The following is a 24674-nucleotide window of genomic DNA, read 5'->3' on the forward strand; positions in this document are numbered from 1 at the left end:
AAAAAGAAAATTGTGGAACTAAGAACTTCAGCGAGGAATGCTAAACTGAGTGCTATGATAAAAGTGCCCGCCACATTCTTGGCCACCTGGCAACTCAGGGAAACATTCGGGAAGAGTCTTCTAATACAAACCCAGGCAGTGTAAGTCCTTTAGGACTACAAACCTAGCCCAACATGTACCCAACACATGGAAGGCCTGTTTATTCTTATGGTCACATTTTACACACTTAGAGGAAGCTAAGAAAAGTAATTTTCCAGTATAAAACATTAGAGCTATAATGAAAAATTCTCTCTTCTGATTTATTTTTAGAAATCCACTTAGATTCCATAATTTTGAAAAGAATAAACCTATGAAGAAAAAGGCACATTTATTTACTATTACTATTTTCTTATTTCTTAATTTTCTCTTTGACAATTAACTGGCATTTTTAATGGCTTTACTGAGATGTAATTCACCCATTTTAGGTGTTTTAGTCAATGGTGTAAGGAGTATTTCATTAGTTTTTAAATTTGGTGATCAAATACACTTGGGTGGTTGAATAAGATGGCCCCCATAAGCTCAAATATTTGAATACTTAGTCACCAGGATGTAGAACTCTTTGGGAGGATTAGACTGTGTAGCCCTGTTGGAGAAAGTGTGTCTCTGGGAGTGGGCTCTGAGGTGTCAAAAGCCTCTATTCCTGTCTCTCTCTGTCTGTCTGTCTGCCCATGGATCAGAGTGTAACTCTAGCTACTTCTCTAGCCCCATGCTCGCCTGCTATCATGCTTCCTAAGACAGGAAATGGCTAAACGTCTGAAACTGTAAGCAAGGCCCCAATCAAGTCCTTTATTTTTTTAAGAGTTGCCTAGGTCACCTAATGACTAAGGTAACTAAGACATACATACTAAATGACAAAAATGACTGAGACATACATACTAAAAAATTAACTAGTTATAATATACAAATTTGTAGCGTTATTTATATTGTTTGTTAGCCAGATAAGGCTAGAGCCTGTGATTGGGCAGTGGGAAGAGAAAGCGGAGCTCAAAGTTTTAGAGAGGGGACAGAGAGACTGAGAGATGAGGGTGAGGAGATAAGAGGGAACCTATAGGAGAAGAAAATGACAGGCCAGATCCATGCGGCCTAAGGAGCCACAGTGCCACAGGACAATAGGGAAATGTAGGGAACATTTGCCCCATCTACATGTGCAGCTTGTATCTGTATCAAATGAGTTTTGAGTTCTTTGTGTGGGCATTTTGGGGGTTAAAGATTTACTGTCATAAATCTGGCTGACAATTTATAAGCCTCTGGAGTTTTCATTATAAGAAGCTGGGTGCTTAGAGCCAGCGGCTGCCAGTGTTGGCGGTTAGCTGCAGGGGAAGGACAACTCAGGAAATGAAAGCAAGCAGTTTGGCAGCAGGCCAATGGCCAGAACCTAGGAAGATGGGAGCTTGCAGCTCCCAATGGGGGAAGGGAGATCTCATTGCATTAACGTAGATTGATTTCTAATAATTGCATGCTACAACTGTTATGGACCTATCTCCTTATTTCTTCTTAAATACTACTACTTAGCACTAACTCACAATCCCTACCCTAACCTCAGTTCTAGGTAAGCTCTACTTTGCCTTTCAGTAACAACTGGGTGGAGAGATGGCTCAGTAGGCTAGAGTGCATGCTACAGCAGCATGAGGGCCTGAGAGTGCTGATGCCACCACTCAGGACAAGCCAGGGATGTCCGTCCAGCCATGCCTGTATTGAATCACTGCCTCCAACACTTCGGTGGAGGGCAGACTCAAAAACACTGCTAGAGCTTGCTGGCCACCAGTGAATGCCAAGTGCAGTGTGAGAACCTGCCAGGGAGGGAGGGAGGGAGGCAGGGAGGGAGGGAGGGAGGGAGGGAGGGAGGGAGGGAGGGAGGGAGGGAAGATATTAATTGTATATTTCCCAATAGTTGGGAGATTTCAGTATCTGTCTCTCAAAAATGGATGGTCTACAATGGAAAAGCAGTAAGAGTTAAAAATAACAAAGAAAAACACCAGTAACATTAACACTAAATGCTAAAAAAAACGAATCGGTCTACATGATGTTTATAAGAAGAGTAAAACCAAATTAGTAATCAGTATTTGAGAGACTCAAATACTTAGAAACCAAGCAACATAATTTAAGTTGTCCACCAGTTCAAAGACAAAAATTCAGTCAAAAAGTCACTTTAGGAGGAATGGAAAGCACACATGTGAAACAGACAGTGCACGGGAGAAGCCTAGCATTTAAGCACTCAGACAGCTACGGCAGGGCTATCTCAAGCTCCAAACCAGCTTGTGCTACATGCTGACAATCTGCCTTAAAAACAAGTCACAAGGGACAATTACGGTACAGACTAATTATGGAATTCATCAACATTGACAGCATCCATTAAACATGGAACATATGTCTATAACCTAGGAACACCGGGAAGCTGAGATCAGTAAAGACTGCACACCAAGTACGTCCCTGTGACAAAAACAAAACATAACAAAAGCAAAGATAAACCACAGATAAAGAGAAAATTTCGTTATATACCTAATGAGTGACTTGTATGAAGAAAATATAAATAAGAAAACGAGAAGAGGGGAGATGGCTCAGTAGACACGTTCCTGGCTACATAGAAAACATGATGATGAGTTTGGATGCCCAGAACCAACTCGGAAGTCAGACACGATAGTGTGTGCTTGCAGTCTTAGCACTGGGTGAGCGGAGACAGGAAGGCCTTGGAGCGTGCCACCCAGCCAGTGTAGTCAAAATAATGAGACCCTGCCGCAAAAACTAATGTGCACAGTGATAGAGGAAGGCTCCTGACCACCTGATACCGACCTTCTGGCCTCCATATTCACCTGTGCATCCTCCCCCATTCTAGTTCCTTAGGAAAATGGTCAAATTATAACCACAGTAAGATGCCATCACAAAATAATCAAATTGGCTACAATTAAAAACAGGGTCATACACTAAGGTCTGGAAAGTATACAAAAACACCTGATGGTCTATGGCTGGTGAGACTAAACTGCTTTAGAAAACAATTTTAGTTTCTGAGCAATGCAGTTATTTTACTACTTGTTACTACTCTAAGAAATAAAATTGCATGTTCATTTCAAGACTTTTGAAAGTTGTTTTATCTGTAATAAGACCAAATAGAAGACACTAATTTACTTCAATAGTGGGCAAACACACTAGATAAGGCCACCCAAAGAGACCTTCCCACCAAAAGAAAGTACTGAGCAAGTGTCCGCTACAACACATAAGAATAATTATGCAGAATGAGAGGCCAGAGTCCTCCAAATACAAAATCACTGTGACTCTGTGTGGACATCATACGCTCGTCTTTGGTGCCGACTGTGCTTATCTGGAGAATGGGACCGACCAGAGGATCAGGAGACGAGCCTGAGAGCAATAGGATCCCTTTATCTTCAGTGTGATGGCTTCAATGGTGGCTACACGAGTAATCATTTCAAGATAAACACATTCAGTCCATGTGTCAACGACTCCTCAGCAGAACCTTGTTAAAGTACAACTTCTTACTTTAAACCATTTCCGTTCCCACCCGCTCTCCCTCCTCCTCCCCTAACTAACTCCTTTCTCTCAGATTCTTGTTTCCTTGTCTTTTGGTTCCCATCTGAAAGGGTATCATGTGCCTTACCCCAGTACCCCATAACACACACATGCAGACATCAGGCAGGGTCAAACGGATGGAAGGGCTCAGTCTGTCCCTCAAGTTAGCTCTGGTTCCAAGTCTGAGAGAACACACTGAGAAACACTGCAAAAGGTTGTCATTCTTTACTCTGTGGCTAACCATGTGTACTCTCCCCAACTCCTTTAATTTTATATCACTGCTAAGAAATAGGAGCAACCATGCAGGACTAGCCAAAGACCAAGGAAAACTGCAGCCGGGGAAGGACTGAAGGCCAGGCTCAAAGAGAAGCAGAACACGTAAACAGGGAGCACTTTAGTGTGGACACTCTGAGTTAAATGTTTAGGGCGTTACACTGTCTGCAAGCCACTGTCCTGCTCCTAGCTGGTTTGCTGGGTCTCCCTTCTGTCTCTTCGCCCGTGGCTGCTTATTCCTAAGAACATGAGGATGATAACCACAGCCTCCTGATCAGCTACAGTGTAAATCCTCAGCGTGCAAGTCTCAAAGCAGCAATCATTATCACACAGTGCTAAAACTACTACCCTGACAGTCTTTCCTGTCATCAAGAAATGCCTGAGAAGCCAGACACAATGGTGCACACCTACACTCTCCGTACTCTGGAGGCTGAGGAAGAGGAAGTAAGAGTCTCAAGCCAGCCTAGTATACGTAGTAAGATGTTGGTCCTCCTTGCCTTCTCAGACACAGTGGCTCTGGGCTGAAGGCAATGAGGGAACTGAACTGCATGCCCAGAGTACTGTATGAAACCCACCAAACACACCCAGAATACCCATCGTTCACTTCACAGACAAAGAGGCCTGATCTAGACAAATCAATCTAAAATGCACAAGATGGCAGCGATCTGTGAGCGGTAAACAGTAATTTATTTCAAGGCATTTTTCTTGTCCTTGCAATACGTAAAGAGCCCTCATTTACATATAGTGAAAATGAACCTATAAAGGCTAAAGGACCCGAGAGCTTAACAGGTAGACAAAGTGTATTTACAGCCAGACCTTGCGACTCTACATCAGCATGCTAATTACACAACCTGGGCACTTTCTTTATGGCACATATCTCTCTCTCTCTCTCTCTCTCTCTCTCTCTCTCACACACACACACACACACACACACACACACGCACGCACGCACGCACGCACGCACGCACGCACAACCTGGGATCGTCTCTCTGGAATGCCTTCTGAGAGAACCGACACCAAGAACGCTGCCTGACACGTGAGGCCCCGAGTGAATTCTGAAGAGCTCGTCAGCTACGGTGTGTGTCATCAAGATTTACCTGAATGGAAAGGAAACTGCTGCTTGGCTTCACCAGTATGTGCATCCCAAATGATGGTGGTCTGAGATTAAAAGGAGAAGAAAAGTTAAACAGTGTGTGAAGGACAGAATGGACGCCTGACTGCATCAAGGCAGAAGGATCCTGTGTAGTGAACGCTATCGTCAGTGTTTTTTATTCCTCACAGCACAAGACCACCTACACTCCACTCAGGGGAAGACCACCTACACTCCACTCAGGGGAAGACCACCTACACTCCACTCAGGGGAAAGGATCAGAATGCAGCTTAACTTTTCTGTGGTGATTTCTCGCCAACTTATTTCCAATGACAATTTTTGTTTGTCAACAAAAGTGTCTTCATTGAATTAGACTGTTTAATGGATGTCACTACAATGGTGTGCTTTTTTTCCAGCTCTGGGGTTATAAGGAAGAAGCTCTTACAACAGTAAAATCACCACTAGAAGATTTCTTTTTTTGAACCTCACACTGACCCCTTCCCTTGAAAGGCCGGTTACATGTTGATACTGCTTAAAGCAGCCTGTGAAACTGCCTGTGAAACTGACGATTGCTGGCTCCCTCTCTCTCACTGGTCCTGAGACCTTCATCTCTCTTTTAAAACTGCTCACTGAAAAATATGAGTCTGAGCCAGTTTATGCCCCTCCCCAGCATTAACCAACTAGTTAACAGCCTGATTTTTGTTGGCCTGGTTTTGGCTAGCTGGGGACAACCACATTCCCCACTGATATCAACTGGGAAGCACACAGTGCTTAATTCTCAGGCTTCGGCAAAACCAAGGAGTGGTCATATCGACAAAAGACACAGAGAGTAGATTCAGGAAAAGAACAGAAATATAAGAAATTTCTATTACTGCCATGAATGCATGCTTGAATGAACTGGTCTAAGTGATTAGCAGGAAAGAAAAAAATTTACTTTCAAATGCATTCTTGATAGAGCTTCGCTGAATGCTCACTTACCTTATCTACCCCGGCACTTAGGATGAAATTTCCTTTCTTATTCCATTTTAATGCAAATATAGGACCTTTATGCTGACCCAAGGTGCTGGCAAGATTACCTAAATTTAAAACAAACAAACAAACCTTTAAAATTACTTCAAACTTTCTAATTTAGAACATTAATAAAGTTAGAAACTTCCATACCATCTTTAGTCCATATTCTGGCAAATCCATCATATGACCCAGTTGCTAGAAGTGTCCCTTCGCTCTGGCAGAGAAATGCAATTGTTCATTACACAACTCAAATGGGCATTTAACTGCTGCACAAGTGTTGCCTATTTAGATCCCAGGCACAAAAGACCTTGATCTATGTGTAAGCGCCAGCAAGGACTGGCAATAGCCCGTTTGTTCCTTGATGAAACCAGTGTTCTCGGACAGGCCCAGCCCAAGTGTGAGCACCCGCAGGGAGCACTGTGGAGCAGACTATAGTCCCTCTGCACAACATTTTCACATGTGACCATGTGTGAGGATGGGGAAGGTATAGATCAGGAAGGACACCATAAAAATGATACCATGAGAATGCTTTTTATAAGAAGTAAAATAAAGTCTTCAATTCATTTTTAAATTCTGATTAGGACTTTGGGAATATGCAGCCAGGTTGAAGCTAAAATTGGGATCTAATTTCAAGATTATATAATGTCAAGTCTTCCAATGTCTTCGTTCACAGACAACTTATGCAAGAAAAGAGCACTCACATTCCAATCTAAAGAGGTGACATCCTTGTTACTGGGAACGTCCTGCCCTCCTTCCCGTATGCAGTGTCTGAGCACCAGCTGCGTGGGGCCACTTGTGCTGTTCTCACTGAGGTTCCATATTCTTGCCGTGGAGTCTCCAGACCTTAGAGTCAAAGTCTTCATATGAGCAAGCATTCCAGAACCCAAGCCACACACTTAGCACCTGACTAAGAAGTAGGCTACCAGACATAAACATTTCTAATATTTTTCTTTTTCTACATTGTAGAGCTCCTACCAAGTAATTCTAATATTACTTCAAAAGAAATACTAATCTACTAAGGGAAAATGACCATAAGCAATCAACAGAAGTGGCTGGAAAGGGAAATATATTTAGCAGTCCTTTTGTTGAGGCATTCTTAAATGCCACCGTAGTGCTGGGCAAGGCCAAGCAGGCTTATAATCCCAGGACACAGGGGGGTCAACTAGCCAAGGTTAAACAGTAAATGTTAGGATTCTGTCAAGGGTTCACCCCACCATTACCGGGTAACAGCCATGTAGGCCTGGCCTACTATAAAGGGGGCTGCTCACGCCCTCCCTGCTCTCTTACCCCTCACTCTCAGCTTCTCTCTTACCCCTTCTTGGGCCCTCCTCCCCTCCCCCTCTCTCCACGTGGTCATGGCCGGGCTTTGCTTCTCTACTCTCTCCTTCTCTCTGCCTTTCTCTGCCTCCACTACCCCCTTAACTCCCCTCCCATGCCCTAAATGAATTCTATTCTTATACTATGTCGGTGTGTGTCTTGTTCCTTGGGGGAAGGGATGTGCGCTATGGGCCCGCTGAGGCACCCCCTGACCATACCGCCACAGAACACATTCTCAAACCTCTTTCTCTTTTTATGATCACAACAGTAAAGCCTGCCAAAAACCAAGCAAAATTCTCAATAGCTAGAAAGCTCTTTGCAAAACCTACCCTGATGCAAGGAGATCACTAACAGGGTTCCAGGCACAGATGAAAACTTCAGATTCGTGGCCCCGAAGCACAACCGCTTTATTGGAAGGGATTTCCACATCTCCATCGACTTCCATCATGTCGGTGTGATTATCTGCATCATAAGAAGTAGCAGTTCTGTCAGAAGGCAAGCACGTGTCTAGCAAATATGACTAGCAAGTACTAGTTTTAAAAGTGTGTTTATGCCCAGGGAATGCACATGGGGAAGTGGTAAGAAGAAAGGGGGGAAAGGTTGCACTCAGCATGGCTGAATGAATCAGTCTGTGACAATACTATTCTACGTTCTGCCAGTAGGGGTTGCTGATATCATTCATACAGCATGAGCCATCTTTATTGCTCAATGTCAGAGCCTTGCTGGATGGTTTTAACAGACACAATTAAAATTTTACTCAGAAATCAAATGCAGATGCAAAATCCACTTAGGAGCAGAAAAAGGTTTCAGAAACATTTAGGAACGAACACACAGTCCATTTAGCTTTTGGAACCTTAGGTATACAATGTGAACTGTGTAGAGGCAAACACTGGGTATCAGTGTGGCTCTATGGACAGACGGGGCACTGCACTGCAGGGAGGCAGTGTGTGCTGCAGGGAGGCAGTGTGTGCTGAAGGAAGGCAGTGTGTGTGCTGCAGGGAGGCAGGGTATGTGGCAGGGAGGCAGTGTGCATTGCAGGGAGGCAGTGTGTGCTGCAGGGAGGCAGTATGTGCTGCAGGGAGGCAGTGTATGAGGCAGGGAGGCAGTGTGCATTGCAGGGAGGCAGTGTGTGCTGCAGGAAGGCAGTGTGTACTGCAGGGAGGCAGTGTATGCGGCAGGGAGGCAGTGTGTGCTGCAGGGAGGCAGTGTGTGTGCTGCAAAAAGGCAGTATATGCGGCAGGGAGGCAGTGTGTATGATGCAGGGAGGCAGTGTGTGCTGCAGGGAGGCAGTATGTGCTGCAGGGAGGCAGTATGTGCTGCAGGGAGGCAGTGTATGCGGCAGGGAGGCAGTGTGTGCTGCAGGGAGGCAGCGTGTGCTGCAGGAAGGCAGTGTGTGCTGCAAGGAGGCAGTGTGTGTGCTGCAGGGAGGCTGTGTGTGCTGCAGGGAGGCAATGTGTGCTGCAGGGAGGCAGTGTGTGCTGCAAGGAGGCAGTATGTGCTGCAGGGAGGCAGTGTGCATTGCAGGGAGGCAGTGTATGCGGCAGGGAGGCAGTGTGTGCTGCAGGGAGGCAGTGTATGCGGCAGGGAGGCAGTGTGCATTGCAGGGAGGCAGCATGTGTTGTAGGGAGGTAGCGTGTGCTGCAGGGAGGCAGTGTATGTGGCAGGGAGGCAGTGTGTGCTGCAGGGAGGCAGCGTGTGCTGCAGGGAGGCAGTGTGTGCTGCAAGAAGACAGTGTGTGCTGCAGGGAGGCAGCGTGTGCTGCAGGGAGGCAGTGTATGCGGCAGGGAGGCAGTGTGTGCTGCAGGGAGGCAGTGTGTGCTGCAGGGAGGCAGTATATGCGGCATGGAGGCAGTGTGTGCTGCAGGGAGGCAGTGTGTGTGCTGCAGGGAGGCAGTGTGTGCTTCAGGGAGGCAGTGTGCGCTGCAGGGAGACAGCGTGGGCTGAGTACTAAGCAGCCTCTGCTCACTAGCGATGGTGTGTGCTCCATTCTCCTCCCCGTTTGCTGTGTTCTCTCCATTTTTTGCAGATCCTTGCTGGTTCGTGGCTGCGGCTGCGGCTGCGGCGGCTGCATGCTGCTGTGCAAGCTTGTCTCTGTAGGCTTGTTGTCTTGTCTGGACCACATCGGGCATAACAGCATCTATCAGGGACAGAGACTCGATGGGTCGACCATCAAACAAGGTGCCATCCTGGGGTTGGAAAACCGGGAAAGAAAAATGAGATGTAGTCATGAGGTTAACGAACATTCCATTAACAAAATGAAGAACTTCATTCTGAGCAAACCCTGAACCTGGGCAAGAAGGAGGGAGGGGGCAAGACAGACAATGCACGCAGCCACCAACGTCTCTGAGACCCTGCTCAGCTCTGCACAAAGACAAACCAATACAAGAGGCCATTCACAAGAGCCTAAGGATAATAAAATGACAGTGTATAACAACATTCGGGTAAGGAAAGCTATCAGTAAAAAACATTGACCAATATCAGTAGGAATCAGTAGGAATAAAGGAATGCACCTGTACTGACCTGGAGCAGATCTTTATCTTATGGTTTTCTCTAAACATTATGGGATGATCATAACACATAAATGACTAGATGTATATGATATACAAACTGGACATTAGGTGTAAATGAAGAACATCCGCAGATAATGCTAACTGTTGTAATGTAGGAACCACCCCTAAGGATACCAACAGGTATTTAAAGACTACTTTAAACAGCTAAAATCTTTTCACTTACTTTTACCAAAAAATGAGAGGAGATATGTGTTCACCTCTACAAATTCTGGCCATACACTAAACATTGTAGCTACAACAAAGTTCTGCTCAGAAAGAGCATGCAGTGTGTGTTTATTAATGATCTGAAGATCCTTGTAACAGCGCCTCATGTTCCCAGTGACTGTCTACCCAGTTTCTAGCTACCCAGTGACAAGCCAGAGGTAAATGAGTTTGGCTGTGCTACAAAGCTAACTTATAGAATCAGGGAGCAGGTAAGAGTGCCCCAGGCACTGAAGCATGCCAACACTGGAAACAAACACACTACTGACACCTGAACTTTGGACACTAAGCTCTGAGAATCAATGTTGGCATCAATTATAAATAAAGAGCCTTCCTCAATCAGGGTACATGAACTAACAATGGTTTTCTATGCCCCTGCCATCAGTTTGTTCTCAGTACTATCCAGCAAAATTACTTATGTGTTAAATATGATTTCCTTTGCTTACACACACACACACACACACACAATTAATAATATACAGAAATTGTCTGCTGGTATGAAGACTGGTACATTTATGAAGAATAATCTTAATCTGTCCGAACCTGTGAAGTCAAGGTCAGATACATAATAATAATAACAACAACAACAACAACAATAACAACAATAAAATAAATAAAAATTTTAAAAAACACATTTAAGAAGCACAATTAGTGTTTGCCATGAACCTCATGCGCTTACCTCGTTTATGCTGACTTCCGCCTCTACATACTGCAGGCCTTTCTGGATGATTGAGATGAGTGCAGCGGGCGGGACCAGGGCGCCATTTATGTTGGACTGACTTATATGGCTCTCTATACCAAAGGTAAACGCAGAATGAGAAAATCCTAAAAGCAAAAGAAGCACCGTGAGAACGTATGTTGCCAGAAACATCACATTAAATTACAAACAGAAAAAACTTTATCTTTTATAATTACATACCATCACTTGACATTGTACTCTGACAGCTAAAATATGATTTAAAATAGAAATATTAACAGAGAAACACATCAGCCTTCTACTGTCCTTTGCTCAGGCTCAGTGTTCTCCTGGCTTCTAACAGGCTACACGGCTTCAGTTTTTCTAACTGTACAACAGTAATACAACTTCCCTCAAGAAAACACATCAAATGCAAAACACTGAAAAGCCATGAGATACATCACGCTTCAACTGCCTCATGAGGCAACATTAAATCAAGATTCATGTGACAGATCCTATTTCTATGGCATATTTAAAAAGAAAAGAAAGAACCCAAACTAGAAAACAACAGAAACAAGTCAAGTGACCCAGCCCGGGGCTGCAGATGTGAGTGGGTCAGCAGTGCCTGCCCACCATGCATCTGGTTTCTGGGAGCGAGGCTGCCAGGCTGTGTGCGATGGTGCACACCCATTCTTCTGCCAGCACTCAGACGTGCAGAGGAGGGAAGATCACACTTCAAGATTATCTTGGACTACACAGAGAGCAACCTGGGCTGTAGGAAACTGTTTCCAAAGGAAATATAAATCAAATTGTAACTGAATTATACATGAGTTTTAAATATTCACTGACTAAAAAAATACGAATTTTACTATTTAGTAATAACTCATCTAAACAAACTTTTTGTTGTTGTTTCTCTATGATAAGGTTTCTCTGTGTAGCCCTGGCTATCCTGGACCTTGCTCTACAGAACAAACTGGCCTCAGACTCACAGAGATCTGTGCCTGCTTCCTGAGTGCTGGAATCTACCACCCGGCTCTAATCAAACTCATAGGAACTACAAAGTGAAAATACAGTTTCTAGGCCTCCTTTAACAACAATCAGTCCCAGCATTCAGGAGGCAAGCGGACTATGCACCATATTCCAGGGTAGGTAGGAATGGAGCCACACAGTTCATCTGAAAAAATTAAATAATTAAAAAAAATACTTAAAAGTATGAGGGTATATAGGCAATCTCCTTACATGAGCTTCCTTCTTACTATTGTGAAAATCTAGTCCAGATAGCAAAGTAAAGTTCCAGTACCGGACAGGGCGGTCACTCTCTTTCCTGAAACCCCATCGCAGTCTACCAAGCTTTAAAACGCTGCATGATTCCAAATAGCAGCTGACGGGAGAAGGCTGAGGGTGGGTAATGTACAGGTGGCTGGGTCTCAAAGCTCCTACTTCTGCCTTAATGGCCCACAGTGGGAGAGGGAAGAAAGGAATTTCTTAGAGACCTTGCTTTTAATTTTAACTTGATGATTTCACCCACAGATTAGCTTGTGATTAAGGACATTTAAGAGTTTTCTGTTTAATTAGAGATCACAAAGATGGCTGAGACAAATGTGGCATGAGATGGAAGACCATCCTGAGGCATTATCCATACTTCAGAAACTCCAAGGCCAGTCTGTCAGGTCACGGAGCAGCAGCACAGAAGCGAGGACTAAGCACTGGGAGCATGAGGGAAGATGGCGGGAGGGGAGGGGATGGAGCTGGAGACAGGAGATTTCTGTGTCAGGAGCAATGCAGGCCCTCACCCTCAGTAAGGTCCTCAACAATCAAAGAATGGAGGCAGGGGAACCACCTGGGAAAACCTTGAAATAAAAGATGCCATTATGGAAAGCACTGTGTGCTAGACAACATAGGTACATGAGATTTTGATTATATTCTATTACGAATTAAGGCTGGAAAACAGTCACAGGACGCCTTAAAGACTCAAATCCATTCTGCATCCTTCTCTTAAAAAGTCAAAATATGGAAGAAGCAGGCCACTGCTGCTCAGCTGTCCCTCAGGGACTGAGAAAGAGGACAGGCCATCCCATGAAACACTGGGACACCATACGAACTTTACAACCAGGATAGAGACGGTGACTGTGCTCATTTACAGTTATAAACGGACGAAAATCTGATTTCCTCTACATCTCCTCAAATGCAGCATTGCTCTGCACTCTTAGACTCCAGGCCTATCCATCTTGCTTCCTGTTTAAGCTTAATTGTGTGTCCAAGAATGTCAGCGCTTGCGGTCACAGGTAGAGTCCAAGCTGAGCAGGAAAGCGAAGCACACAGGGTTTGATTTGCCAGACGTGGAGAGGGCTAGTAGGAGCCTCAAGACACTGCGAATATGCTGAGTGATCTGCACAGCAAAGAGGCAGCCAGGACCAGCTGCCGGCTAGCTGAACTCCCCATCCTACTACCCCCAGAAAGGCCTACGTGTACACATTTGACCAGTCATTGAACTGGAATGCCGTCTCCAGTGGTACTCACATGCACAGGGTCACTCAGTGTTGGCCTATCACAGCCACTCTTCTTTCCCTTCTGGAAACTCTTTTCCTTGGAAAACTCTAGCTGACCTCACCTGGAGGTCAGCTACACAAACTCCCACCTCCCCTGTCCATTCACGTCCAACCTCCGACAGGCCGAGCTTCTACGGCCAAACTGTTAGGATTCTCTCTGAACCTATTCTTGTCATCTACAACAAAACTTAGTCTTCCTCACCCTGTTTGGACTGTTCCTGCTCCTAAGTCCGTCTGTCTGTCCCTCCCTTCCTCCTTAGTTACCCAACAGCACCACTTAACAAACCCTACTGCTAATCACTTCAGCTGTCACAATAAAGCCCTGCAACATAGGCACAGCCATTTCTGCAGCTTAGCCCTACCTTTCTCCAAAATCTCATCTCCCCACAATGCCACAATTCCCAGTGCACACACTAAGTCTAAGTGATGGCAAATGGTATCTGGAGTCGTCACTATGCCCCACTAGCCCATACCTCTGAGCCTTACAGTCTTCGTAAGTGCCATCTCACTATCCCAGGCTAACTAGTTTCTCCTGTAACCATAGCAGGTACACATGCACAGTAAATGCTAAACCAAACAATCTAATCTGCCTATTTGATATGGCAGCCAAGGAAAGGGTTCAATTACAGTAATCCTTTAACTCTGGGAAACTAGTAAGTTACCTGTTTAAAAATCTAGTCAGAACATACTCCATTATAGCACATTTTGGAATATGTAAAAATCAATCGGTCGCTCCAGAAAAACCATAATCTTTGTTTAAAAAACAAACAAACAAAAACAAAAAACACTAAAACTTGAACCAGGTTTATGCTTCCCTTTAAGCTCCCACTTATGTGAAGAAAATCCTGTTAAATGTATACAAGAGCAAAGGGAATTTGTTAAATCTGAAAGCTGTTGAAATCTGTCTCATTGACGCCAGCATCACTTCTTTTCACAGGTAAAAGTGAGTCTGATATAAGCAGGACCTCAAGAATGCATGTAGGATACCTAAAGGCAGGAGGCCGAGGAGCCCCTGAAGAGACAGACAGTGGCAGGGTGAGTATTTGCACATGTATGAGTGTGTGTGTGTGTGTGTGTGTGTGTGTGTGTGTGTGTGTGTGTGTGCGCGCGCCTGAATTATACAGTCAATCGCACAGTTCCTGATTTTCTACACTGCTTGGTTAAGTGTCCTTGTTTTCCAAGGACAAGCTAGGCTTTAAGAGGATAATGAGTTCTCAGGAGCCTGGTAACTCTACTTTGAAAACACGAAAGACAAGAATTTAAAAAAGAAATGGTTCTCGAATATCATGGCTATCATATAGGGCAATTGGACAAGCAAAGTATCTCTTCCCTGTCCCCCAAGGCAAGGCTTAAATGAACACCACAGTGCCCAAGTAGGGAGATGGAGCTGACTTATTTCAGCCTAGTAATGCTCAGAACCTGCACATGGTTCACGCTACCCACACCCTATAGCTGTGCCTTCTAGTCTCAGCTTTCAGAAAAGACAAAGGGGAGGGGCACTAAAAAAGACTGTTCAGTTCTGCAGAGGTACAGACAGCTCTCACATACCAGACACATGCTTCTAACCCCTAAATTTCACTTTTAAAAAAAAGGACTGAGGAGTAAGCTTGGTGCTAGACCACCTACACCCAAGCGCCTGGCTTGTCTGACCCCTAGCATTCTCCACACACTGGAACAGGCAAAAAAAAAGGCAACTCTACTAACTAGTTAGAGCCTATATGAAGATTACAGCCTCTGAGCTATTTAACCAGGATCACAGCATTAAGCTATGGAGTTCTCTTTTGTACAGATTCCTACCTTATGTGAATGGATGGCTTTTGCCATTCATAAAAGTTTCCCCAAAATATGTTGAGTGTGCGCGTGTTTGCGTGCGTGTGTGTGTGTGTGTGTGTGTGTGTGTGTGTGTGTGTGTGCGCGCGCGCGCGTGCACGAGAGGGTGTGAAGGGGGGGAGAGAAAAACAGAATTTAAGGATGATCATTATAAGCATCATGCTGCTTTCCAAACAGTACACAAATACATAAAGCCACTAGTAACGTACAGGTTTCTTTGTAGTTCTGCAATACCATGTCAAAAATAACAACCCAAAACAAAGGCAAAGAAAAAGACAGTGAGACAAACATTGAGCAACTACTCTGGTCTTTTACACTTTTTACACTGTCACTTGAAATGAGAAACAGAAACTTCCTATGCTATACAAAATGATCGTTTCACTTAAAAAATAAGAAAAACTGACTTAAGAGTCTAAAAGTCCTAATTCTTACTTTATCACATACTTTATTATAAAGATGCACAAGTGCAGTCTGTGACTACTCACCTCACTGAAAGGCAAACTGAAGCTAGACACATCCTCAGCTTCCTTGTGCTCTGTTCTGCATGGCTAGAGGTGAACTACTGATAGCCAGTTTAAAGTGGGCGGTGAGGCCTGCCTGGGACAGGGCAGGAAGATTACCTACTTTCTTACCTTTGTATGAGTCAACAGAAACTGTGTTGTCATTTGGTTACTGACATTTTATTAACACTACTGAGATTAACTGAAAACTGTCAAAGCAGAGAAATGAATGAAGTGCGACTGGTATAGAAGTTTAATGTCAAACAATTCCAAGTTGTTCTAAGTTAAAGACAGTGCATGGGTGTTTTTTGTTTTTTTTGTTTGTTTGTTGTTTTTTTGTTTTTTGTTTTGATGTGTGATCTTGTAACTAAAGCTTGGGTCAAGTATTTCACGTCTGAAAAAGCCATATGTACTCCTAACTTCAGATTCTGAAACCTCTGCATATCTAAAAGGCGACTGCTTTCTTGGGACTGATACCCATGTTAAAATAGATTCATTTACAGTATATATCACTTGTTATAAAACTCAGGACGGATTCTTTGTAACACTGTATTGTGCCTGTATTTTAACTATGACAGGTCAACATGAGATTAGATGAGGAATTTTCTATTTGTATTAAATTAGATTATATTGGATTTTGAAGCAGTTTGGATATCAGATATTTTGGCTAGGAGTTTCCACTTTCTACATCATTTGGATAAGCACTGTATCACAAAGATCACAGTATGATAGTAGGCCTACCTACATCCAGGAGACTTGATACTTCTTGAAGAGGTGCTAACCTGGACTGTCTGCCCCATGACTCTCAGTTCTAAAACCATGGGGGCTTTCTTCTTAAGACTTTCCAACATCATAATCTAATGATTTACTGGCTTTAGTAGTAGTAGTAGTAGTAAGTGCATTTTGATTTTTGCAATTTCTACTTAGTCATAAAATGTATTTGTTTTGTGGCATCAACAGAGATGTCTACCGTGCATCTGAAGATATATGCAATGACACTCAAATCTGTGAAGACTTCTCCAAACAAAAGAAGCAAAAGGTTTCTCTGCAGCCCTGGGTGGCCTTGACCTCAGAGATCCACCTGCCTTTGCCTCTCAAGTGCTAGAATTAAAAGCATGCGACACCAGAGCTTGGCTGAAATTTTATCTTCTTAAACAAAGCAGCTAGAAGAATAAATACTAGTAATCTCACAAGAAATTATTAGGAAATTTTATTTAACACCCCCACCTAACAAACAAAATTGGATATGGATTGGGGTGGTAGGAAAAATCCACATCAGTTTAGCTCTAGTGGAACACTGCGTTAGGTTCAATTACATGGTTCATCGTGACAGAGTAGCCAGGTAAGTCAATAAGCTATTCAAATTTATACCTTGGGGCAAACACTAACTACAGGAGGAACACTGGTTCAAGTCAATCCTTACTTATATGTAATAATTACTTTGAATTTTTAGGATACCTCACAGGGAAAAAAATCATTTCCTAAGAGGTATTTGCTACATTAGATTGGATTCCTGAAAATGCTGAATGGTGGGGCCTCAGCAATCTTCTCATCATGAAGTTAACTGAGCCAAACCTGAGAGAAGTGCACAGTTACAGTACTTCATAACAAGCTCAATAATGGTCAATATTTTTGTCTTCATCTTGACCTGTGAGGGCCAGCCAATTTGGAATGGCAACCCCAATTGAGAACTAAGAACTATCATCCTGCCATTTCTTTTCAAAAAAACAACCCCATCTCTGAAGTTAGTCATCTAGAGGTTAAGACTAAAATAGCTTCATTCCCTCTATGTAAGAATACAACAGTTTAGTCAACATTAAATACAGTATTCAGGGAACAGACATTACAAATTCATACTGGCAAATGTTACTTCTAAACCAACTATTTATCAAAACAGAACCAGCACTTCCTAAGGCTTTCCTCACCTGAGAACCAGGAGACACTCCTCTAGTCCAGTCACTTTTTTAAAGCACTAGTTCAAGCATTTCTGTCAAGGGCGCTATGCCCTGACTTCCTTTCTGCCTAGCTCCTTATTTCATAGGGGATGATGAGTAAGAAGGAAGAAGGCTTCTTTTATGTTGTTAGACATTTCAAGAGAAATAGTTATGACTCAAGCAACTTGTATCATATTGCTTAAGTATTTAACTGATTGTCATAAGCACCCCTGAAATCAAGTGCAGATACAACTGAACCCCAAGCTTCCAGAGATGACAACAGTCATGTAGCACTGAACGTCAGAACCAAGGCTTAGTTATCCGAACACAAGGTAAGTGTTCAAATCTACAGCCAATGGAGTCTGCAGTGACTGGGACACTAGGTTCCAGATTCTTGTATTGATTTCACAGAACTGTAACATTATTTCACTCTACTGTCTTCTGCATCTGGAAGAAACTTAAAAGCAAAGTCTGGTGTCATCTTATATATATAAAAGCACACCCGACTGTTGACCTTTGTCTACACACTCAGCACTATTAATGATGGTTCTTGGAAGACACAGCTCAGTCCACATCTCAGTATGTGTACCTTTCAGGCTGTTTAGACTAAGTCATTATTCATAAGTTCACGAACGTGTTGCATATATGATGTGTACTTCTTTCGCTGTCTTTTTTTGAGAAAACGTAACTATTTTAAAATGTAATTGTTATTGTTATTTATTATTGTTATTATTAGGGGAGATGGAGTTAAGAGAACTTCATGGACTGTGTTCTCTTTCACATTTTTATGGGTTCCAGGGATCCAAAATGAGTCACCAGATTTCAAGGCAAGCACCTTTCCATGCACTGATCCATCTTGCCAGCCATCTCTGAAAATTTTAAATTGTCCTATGACTGACACACAAACATGCCCTTTAAACTTTGTTTGGCCTGAGTCACCTGGACCTCCTGCTGTTTTCCAAGAGCTTCTAATACAAACAGCCAAGAACATAAACAATACCAGACATAAACTCTGGAATAAAAGGTATTTTGACATTTATGGTAAGGTTCACCAGGAAGATAAATATCCTCAGTTAAAATGTCATCAAGTACACCAATTTTCTCCTACCACAATAAGTTACAATATAACGTTATAAAGATAGTTTTTCACTTCTATACATGGTATTTACTAATTCTTCAATGGCAATACAATGAAAATATAATGGTAAGACATAACAAAAAGTCCATTTGATAATGCAACGCACACTGATTACATAAGATGTAACTTGAGATGACTATTCACAGTCCTTGCAAATACAACTGGTTTTATATATAGCCCAGGCTACCCTTAAACCATCTGTAGCTAGGTCACACTTTCTGACCATGTGACTCCCCACACTGGGTGGCAGGTGGCACCACACTGTCAGCTCTCTCCCTTCATCTCCACTGTAACCTACATCATCCAAACACATGTGTAATTCACATGTGTATTCACCAAGAACACAGGTAACTGCATGAGACTTTTAATATTGCATCACTGGGTATTCTTTCAGAAATTAAACAGATCAATATTTTGCTACCTCCCCCCTTTTCTCATTATTTTCTTGTAGAAATATAAACAGTAGTTTGTAGAACTGTCTGGAAACAGGAGAATCTGAGCAAGCAATTAACACTGTAAGGCACCTCGCCTGCCTCCCCTGGGCACTGGAGAAACAGTAATGCCCTGTGGTTTGCCATAAACAGTGAGTAGTCTTTCTAATACACTTCTAAAAGAGCCACCAGTTCTTCACACTGCTTGATGACTATTCATCAAAAGCTTCAAGACTGTGGTTTGAGCTATGGTATCCACACAACCAATCCTCCCCATGTTAGGTAAAGTGTTACATAATAACTTGTAAACACTTTCACAGGCTGAACTGGGAACAGTCACCAGGGCTACTGTTCTGTGACTTTATTAATCTTTGTGTATTAAACATCTCTGGGAGTCTGTTTGATCTGCTTCTCCCCTCACTGTATAAACAAAGTCCAAAGCTTCCCAGCCGCAGATGCTCTGCTGGGTGGTTACCCTTATCTCTCAGATCTCTCCTTGCCTCCCAGTGGATGATCTTCTCCAACCCACCCCCGCCCCCACTCTGCTTAGTACTGTCTTTTTCTTTCTACCCCTCCCCCATGGTTAGTTACTCTGAGCTCTTTTCCTCTCAGCTCTTTTTCTGATCACATATTATCTTCCCAGCTACTCAGAGAGAAGAGTGGTATTTACACCTCTTGGTGGTTCAGCAACATTTCACTTGCAGTCCTACTTCTTTATTATTAGAACTTATTATCTAGAAACCAGAGATGTTCAATATCTCAACATTAATTGCAAACCACATTCAATGATCTATAGCAATAACTCCCGAATACATCAATCAGAATTCAGATCAAAATATATTTAATAAATATATTGGGATTAATACCTATAAGATATTCTGAAAATATTAATTTAGCTTTCATGATTCTTACCATAAGTAGGAGTAATAATTAACTGTGTACATGCAATATACATTACTAAGCTGATGTTTCTGAGTCCTTACTAAACATATGCAACAATGTCACGTCATAACACCTTCCTAATTAAAAATGACCTCTAAACATCAAAAGGCAAACTGCTAGTTATATGTATTTGCCTGAGAAGATCCCAACATATTTGAAAGAGTCAGAGAGTTAAACCATGCAGCAAACACAGCTTTAAAGTGGCAGTCCAGACAGCAAGAAACAGACAAGCTCAACAGTTTGGACTGTTACAAATTTCAAATGCAAAAAAATTATTTTGAGAATAGTGAAAGAATTTGAGGCCTCTATCTTTATAGCAGTACTCACCTGACTCTTGCAAGTACCTATATACCAAGAAGTTGACCTCATCACTGCTTATACTCATCTTTATTCCCACTTAAACCATGAGGTCACAACACAGGACATAACCCTAAAAATAAAACAAAGTTCATTATTTTCTCAGTACAAGTATACTGAAACAAAATGTAAACAATGTTGTAGAAAAAACATTTAATGTTATAAAATGATGTAAAACAAAGGTTCTTATTGCTTTGCAGTATTAATATAGTTACTTCCATAGGTAGTAAAACCACATACACAAAACATAACTAGTGCTATTTTTCTACAGGGTAACATCCTGTTGAAAAGGTAAAAAATCCACAAAGGCCTTTAGCATTGCATGTCAAATCTCCCTTTATAGTCTCCTTAACTTAAAAAAAAAAAAAAAAAAGGCAAGAGTTAAGATTTTGGCATAACATAAAAGGCACAATCTTAAAGGCCTGAGCAGGGAGGAAGCCCAATCCTGACCTGTAGCTCTCTCCATAATCTCTGCACTCCTAGTAGACTTGCTCTCTCTGTCTCAGAATCTCCTAACAGAGGTCAAGTCTGTGTGTGTATATACACAGGATCTGGATATGCATAAAGCCACGAGCCTGCAACAGCCTTATAATGCTGCATTCTCTTACTAATAGGATGACGAAGGGCAAGAAACATGCTAAGACAAGACTTTTAAGTATACATTAACATAAATCTATTTTCATAATTTAAGAAGAGGTCAGAAATTTTCTCTTAAGAGCCAGTAAATATTTGAGGTTCTGCCAGCCATACAGCACGTAACAACTACTTGGTGTGGTGTAAGACAGTAAATGCAAACAAAAGAAGATGGTGGTGTCTCACTAAAACTTTATTTATGGACACTGAAACGTATATGTCACAGTAATTATTGTATGTTAAATATTAGCCCTCCTATGACATTTCTAAAAAAAGAAAAACAAAATGAGAAAAAAACTTTCAAGGAAAAAGATCCTTTTTCAGTATCTGTTACTCACTTCAATATGACATATGAGAAAACCATTCCTATGGGCAAGGCTATTACTCAGAAATATTCAAATACTAATGTGTGATAGCTACCAGAAGTGCAGGACAGAGTGGATAAATGAGATCTCCACACTAGTAGGTGCCACTGCTAATCTCAAACCTTGACCCAAGTCACCAATCTACATGAGCAGTGCAGGCAGTCACAACAGTTTGCACACAACGCTATCTCAAATGGTACATCTTCAAAGGCAGCCAGAGCACGGTGCGCACAATGTAATCCCTACTGAGCAAGGGCTGAGACAGACACAGCGTCCTCTCCAGGCGTACTCCTGAATGGGGGCGAGCGCCTGGACAGTCATCGCTCATCTGTGGCCAGGCCGCTCACGAGGACCACATGAAAGCTATGCAAGCTGACTGTGTGAAGCCAAGACAAGCGGCACACGCACCTCTTTAACATGCTGGGTTTGTCACACTTTTTAACGCTACACCCAAAGTAGTGTAACTAGGAACAACAGTGCCCTGCTGTGCTGTGTACAAGTGCACAGGAAGTGACCCACCTCACACAGGACTGTGGTGAAGACAGAGTCTCTCAAGGTCTTTACGTTCTAATACAACTTTTCTTTCTTTTTTTTTATTGTGGGGGGAAGGGGGTTACCCTTCTAAGAGATACACTACAGATGTATGGGCACAAAGGAGCCTTAGAAAATGCCAACCTTAACAGCCCCACAGGCACAAGAGAACCTCGGAAAACACTGACCGTAAACCATTGAACCCAGGATCCTGAGAATAGGGTGTTTTTGGCCACTCAGTCAGTGAGATTTGTTATAGTAGCTCTAGCGAATGTAAAATCATTATTGTTTAGTTTTGTTTCTTAGCAGGAAGGCTTCACTCTGGTTCCCTAAGCATTAACAACCTCTTGAGCTTGCCTCATTGACCCTGTTTCTACGTCCCGAGTCACTGGCTTGGTACTACAGGTACAAGGCAGTCACTGCAAGTGGCTTCGTCATTGCCAAGTTTGAGACTATGACATCATTCTTTGATACCTGTAAATTTAACAGCTGAATTGAGAGCTTAAATCTGTCCTTCAGAAACAGATCCCATCTTTGAACATCTATACCCTTTAGGAATGACTGAAGAGGAGCAGATGAACATTAACACCTAGCACTAAAAGCATACTACTTTTAATTTCCCAGCTCACTAAAAATAATTAAAACCATACTAATGTTTAAGGCAATACAATTTTGTATATACAAAGTATCAAAGGAGAGCTTTGAGACACTTTCACGTCTTCTGAAAGGCAAGGACTTTTTATTATTTAAAGACTAAATAACACCCTGCTTATGAAAACATATTTATAAAGTATAGAGCAAAGAAAACATGAAGATCTTAATGTGACTATACAATCTCAGGAAGAAACCCCCTGAGTAAAAAAATATATGTTCCATGTTTTGATTAACTAATGAAAAATAAATTTAAGACCAAGTTTAACAAAATCAAATCATATCTTTTCAAATTCTAGTTTTTTGACGTAGAGTCTATGTAGCTCTGACTGGCCTTGAACTCATAGAGATCCACTTGCCTCTGCATGCCAAGTCCTGGAATTAAAGGTGTGACCCACCACACATGGCCAAATCAATTAAATTCTTTAAGCAATAGCTAATAATACACCTACTTTGGTGTGTGTCAACACTATGGTTTCTGTGCTTATGATTTCAGGATGGCTGCTGGCAAACTGCCAGGCTAGAGAGACAGCTCGATGATCAAAGCACTAGGCACACAAGCAGAAGGAGCAGAGTCCAGACAGCTGGAAACCACAGCGTGAGATCCTAGAGTGAGATCCTAGCGTGAGACAGAGCAGAGACAGGAGCATCTTGGGAGCTGGCAAAAAAACACAGCAGCAAACAACAAAGTGGAAGGTGGGGCTCATCTTCTACATGCAAATGGTGCCACACCACCGAACTCATACATGACCACATACGTGCCATCTGGGCAGATTTGTAAAAAGGAAGAAACCTGACTCCTAAACTAAGAATAAATGCTGTTTACATTGTATTTCCAATCCTAAGATTCATTCTATGAAATTCACACTAGAGTGGAAAAAAATGTCCTTTAAAAAAAAAAAAAAATCACTGAATCTACATCTCCTATTTTTCTATAGACACATTTAATTCTTTAAATATAATGCTCTATTGTACAGATAACATGTAACAGAAACAAATGTAGGGATCTAAGAGAGTAATAAAAGCAGAACAGCAGAAGATAAAAGTTATGAATGCATTCTCTCTTGACATATGACCATCTTCAGGTAAGTCTCCAAAGAATACACTTGACAGCATGTTCATTTTACATAAAAGGGTACTTTCTTCCTGTGTTTACAGTTAATTTTGTGTTGTTTTCAAACAAGATAGTCATCACAGTTTGATGCTATAGAACACTAGATTGGAATCAAAATTTAGTCACTTTAAAGGGTCTTAACAATGAATCTAGAAGTCAACCAGAATCTATAGGTAGAGTCAACTTCATTAATTAACATTACCTATACGCCTATAGATTAGACCTGTGATGAACCACTTTATAATTCAGATGCTGTCTTCAGTTTATAAAACATTCAAAAGAGTTGACTGTTTACAGAAGTATCTAAGATCCTTTGAAAAGGGAGAGTATACAGAACTCATTAACTCTGTGTTGAAAACTGAATCAATTATAGTTCAAACACATAGACTGGAGGGCACTGAATAGTAAGACATGAAAAGCCAGTAGACAGAGAGCCGGTTATATGATACAGTTTCTCCTCTATCTGCTGGAAATCAACCACAGGATACAAAGCAACCAACAACTTTCTCATTGAGAAAGAAGAGGAGAAAGTCCAGGATGGAAAAATCAAACCAGGAAGCTGCACTGTTCCACCAGCATAGAAAAGCTAGCACAATCTCCTCAAATTACATCCATCTAGCCTATTATTGCAACTTTGGTCCAAAGAGAGTACAAGACTGAACACAATCCATGCTTTCCAAAAATTGGTCAACCCCAGAACAGGTTAACCTGTGCTCAAAATTCAGGTACTACAAGGATGGAGAAAACCACGCTGGGCCAAAGTATAAGAACAAGACATTATAATGATACTCAGGAAAACATTTCCAGAATAAGGAGGTGTGTAAGGAAACTTCACTAAGTTGAGACGGTGTTCACATATTGTTGTACTTAGAATTCTTTAGAAGAGCAAGAGCCCAAATCTGTACCAGATGGTCCTATAGCAAACAGGTGATCGATCCACAGAGACTAAGTGCCCAGTGTGGTATTTCAAAACAGAAGAAAACTGTAAAATCATCACTGA

The 24674-nt window shown here is 42.2% G+C and overlaps 1 protein-coding gene across 5 annotated transcripts in view; it reads right to left on the reverse strand.

Moving 5' to 3' along the window:
- Nucleotides 1-24674, reverse strand: part of Tbl1xr1 (TBL1X/Y related 1) — a 143176-nt gene that overhangs the window by 16554 nt on the left and 101948 nt on the right. For 3 of the 5 annotated variants that reach the window (XM_052180735.1, XM_052180739.1, XM_052180738.1), the window contains 7 exons: nucleotides 10703-10848; nucleotides 9219-9438; nucleotides 7582-7714; nucleotides 6637-6778; nucleotides 6086-6149; nucleotides 5903-6000; nucleotides 4932-4992 (listed from right to left, as the gene is read on the reverse strand). In XM_052180735.1, coding sequence (XP_052036695.1) covers nucleotides 4932-4992; nucleotides 5903-6000; nucleotides 6086-6149; nucleotides 6637-6778; nucleotides 7582-7714; nucleotides 9219-9438; nucleotides 10703-10848 — 864 coding nt within the window. Of the gene's footprint in view, nucleotides 1-4931; nucleotides 4993-5902; nucleotides 6001-6085; nucleotides 6150-6636; nucleotides 6779-7581; nucleotides 7715-9218; nucleotides 9439-10702; nucleotides 10849-20350; nucleotides 20454-24674 lie in introns of all 5 variants that reach the window. The other 2 variants (XM_052180736.1, XM_052180737.1) reach the window with 1 other exon arrangement.

Source organism: Apodemus sylvaticus, chromosome 4 (genome assembly GCF_947179515.1).
Source record: "Apodemus sylvaticus chromosome 4, mApoSyl1.1, whole genome shotgun sequence".
NCBI classification, from domain to species: domain Eukaryota; kingdom Metazoa; phylum Chordata; class Mammalia; order Rodentia; family Muridae; genus Apodemus; species Apodemus sylvaticus.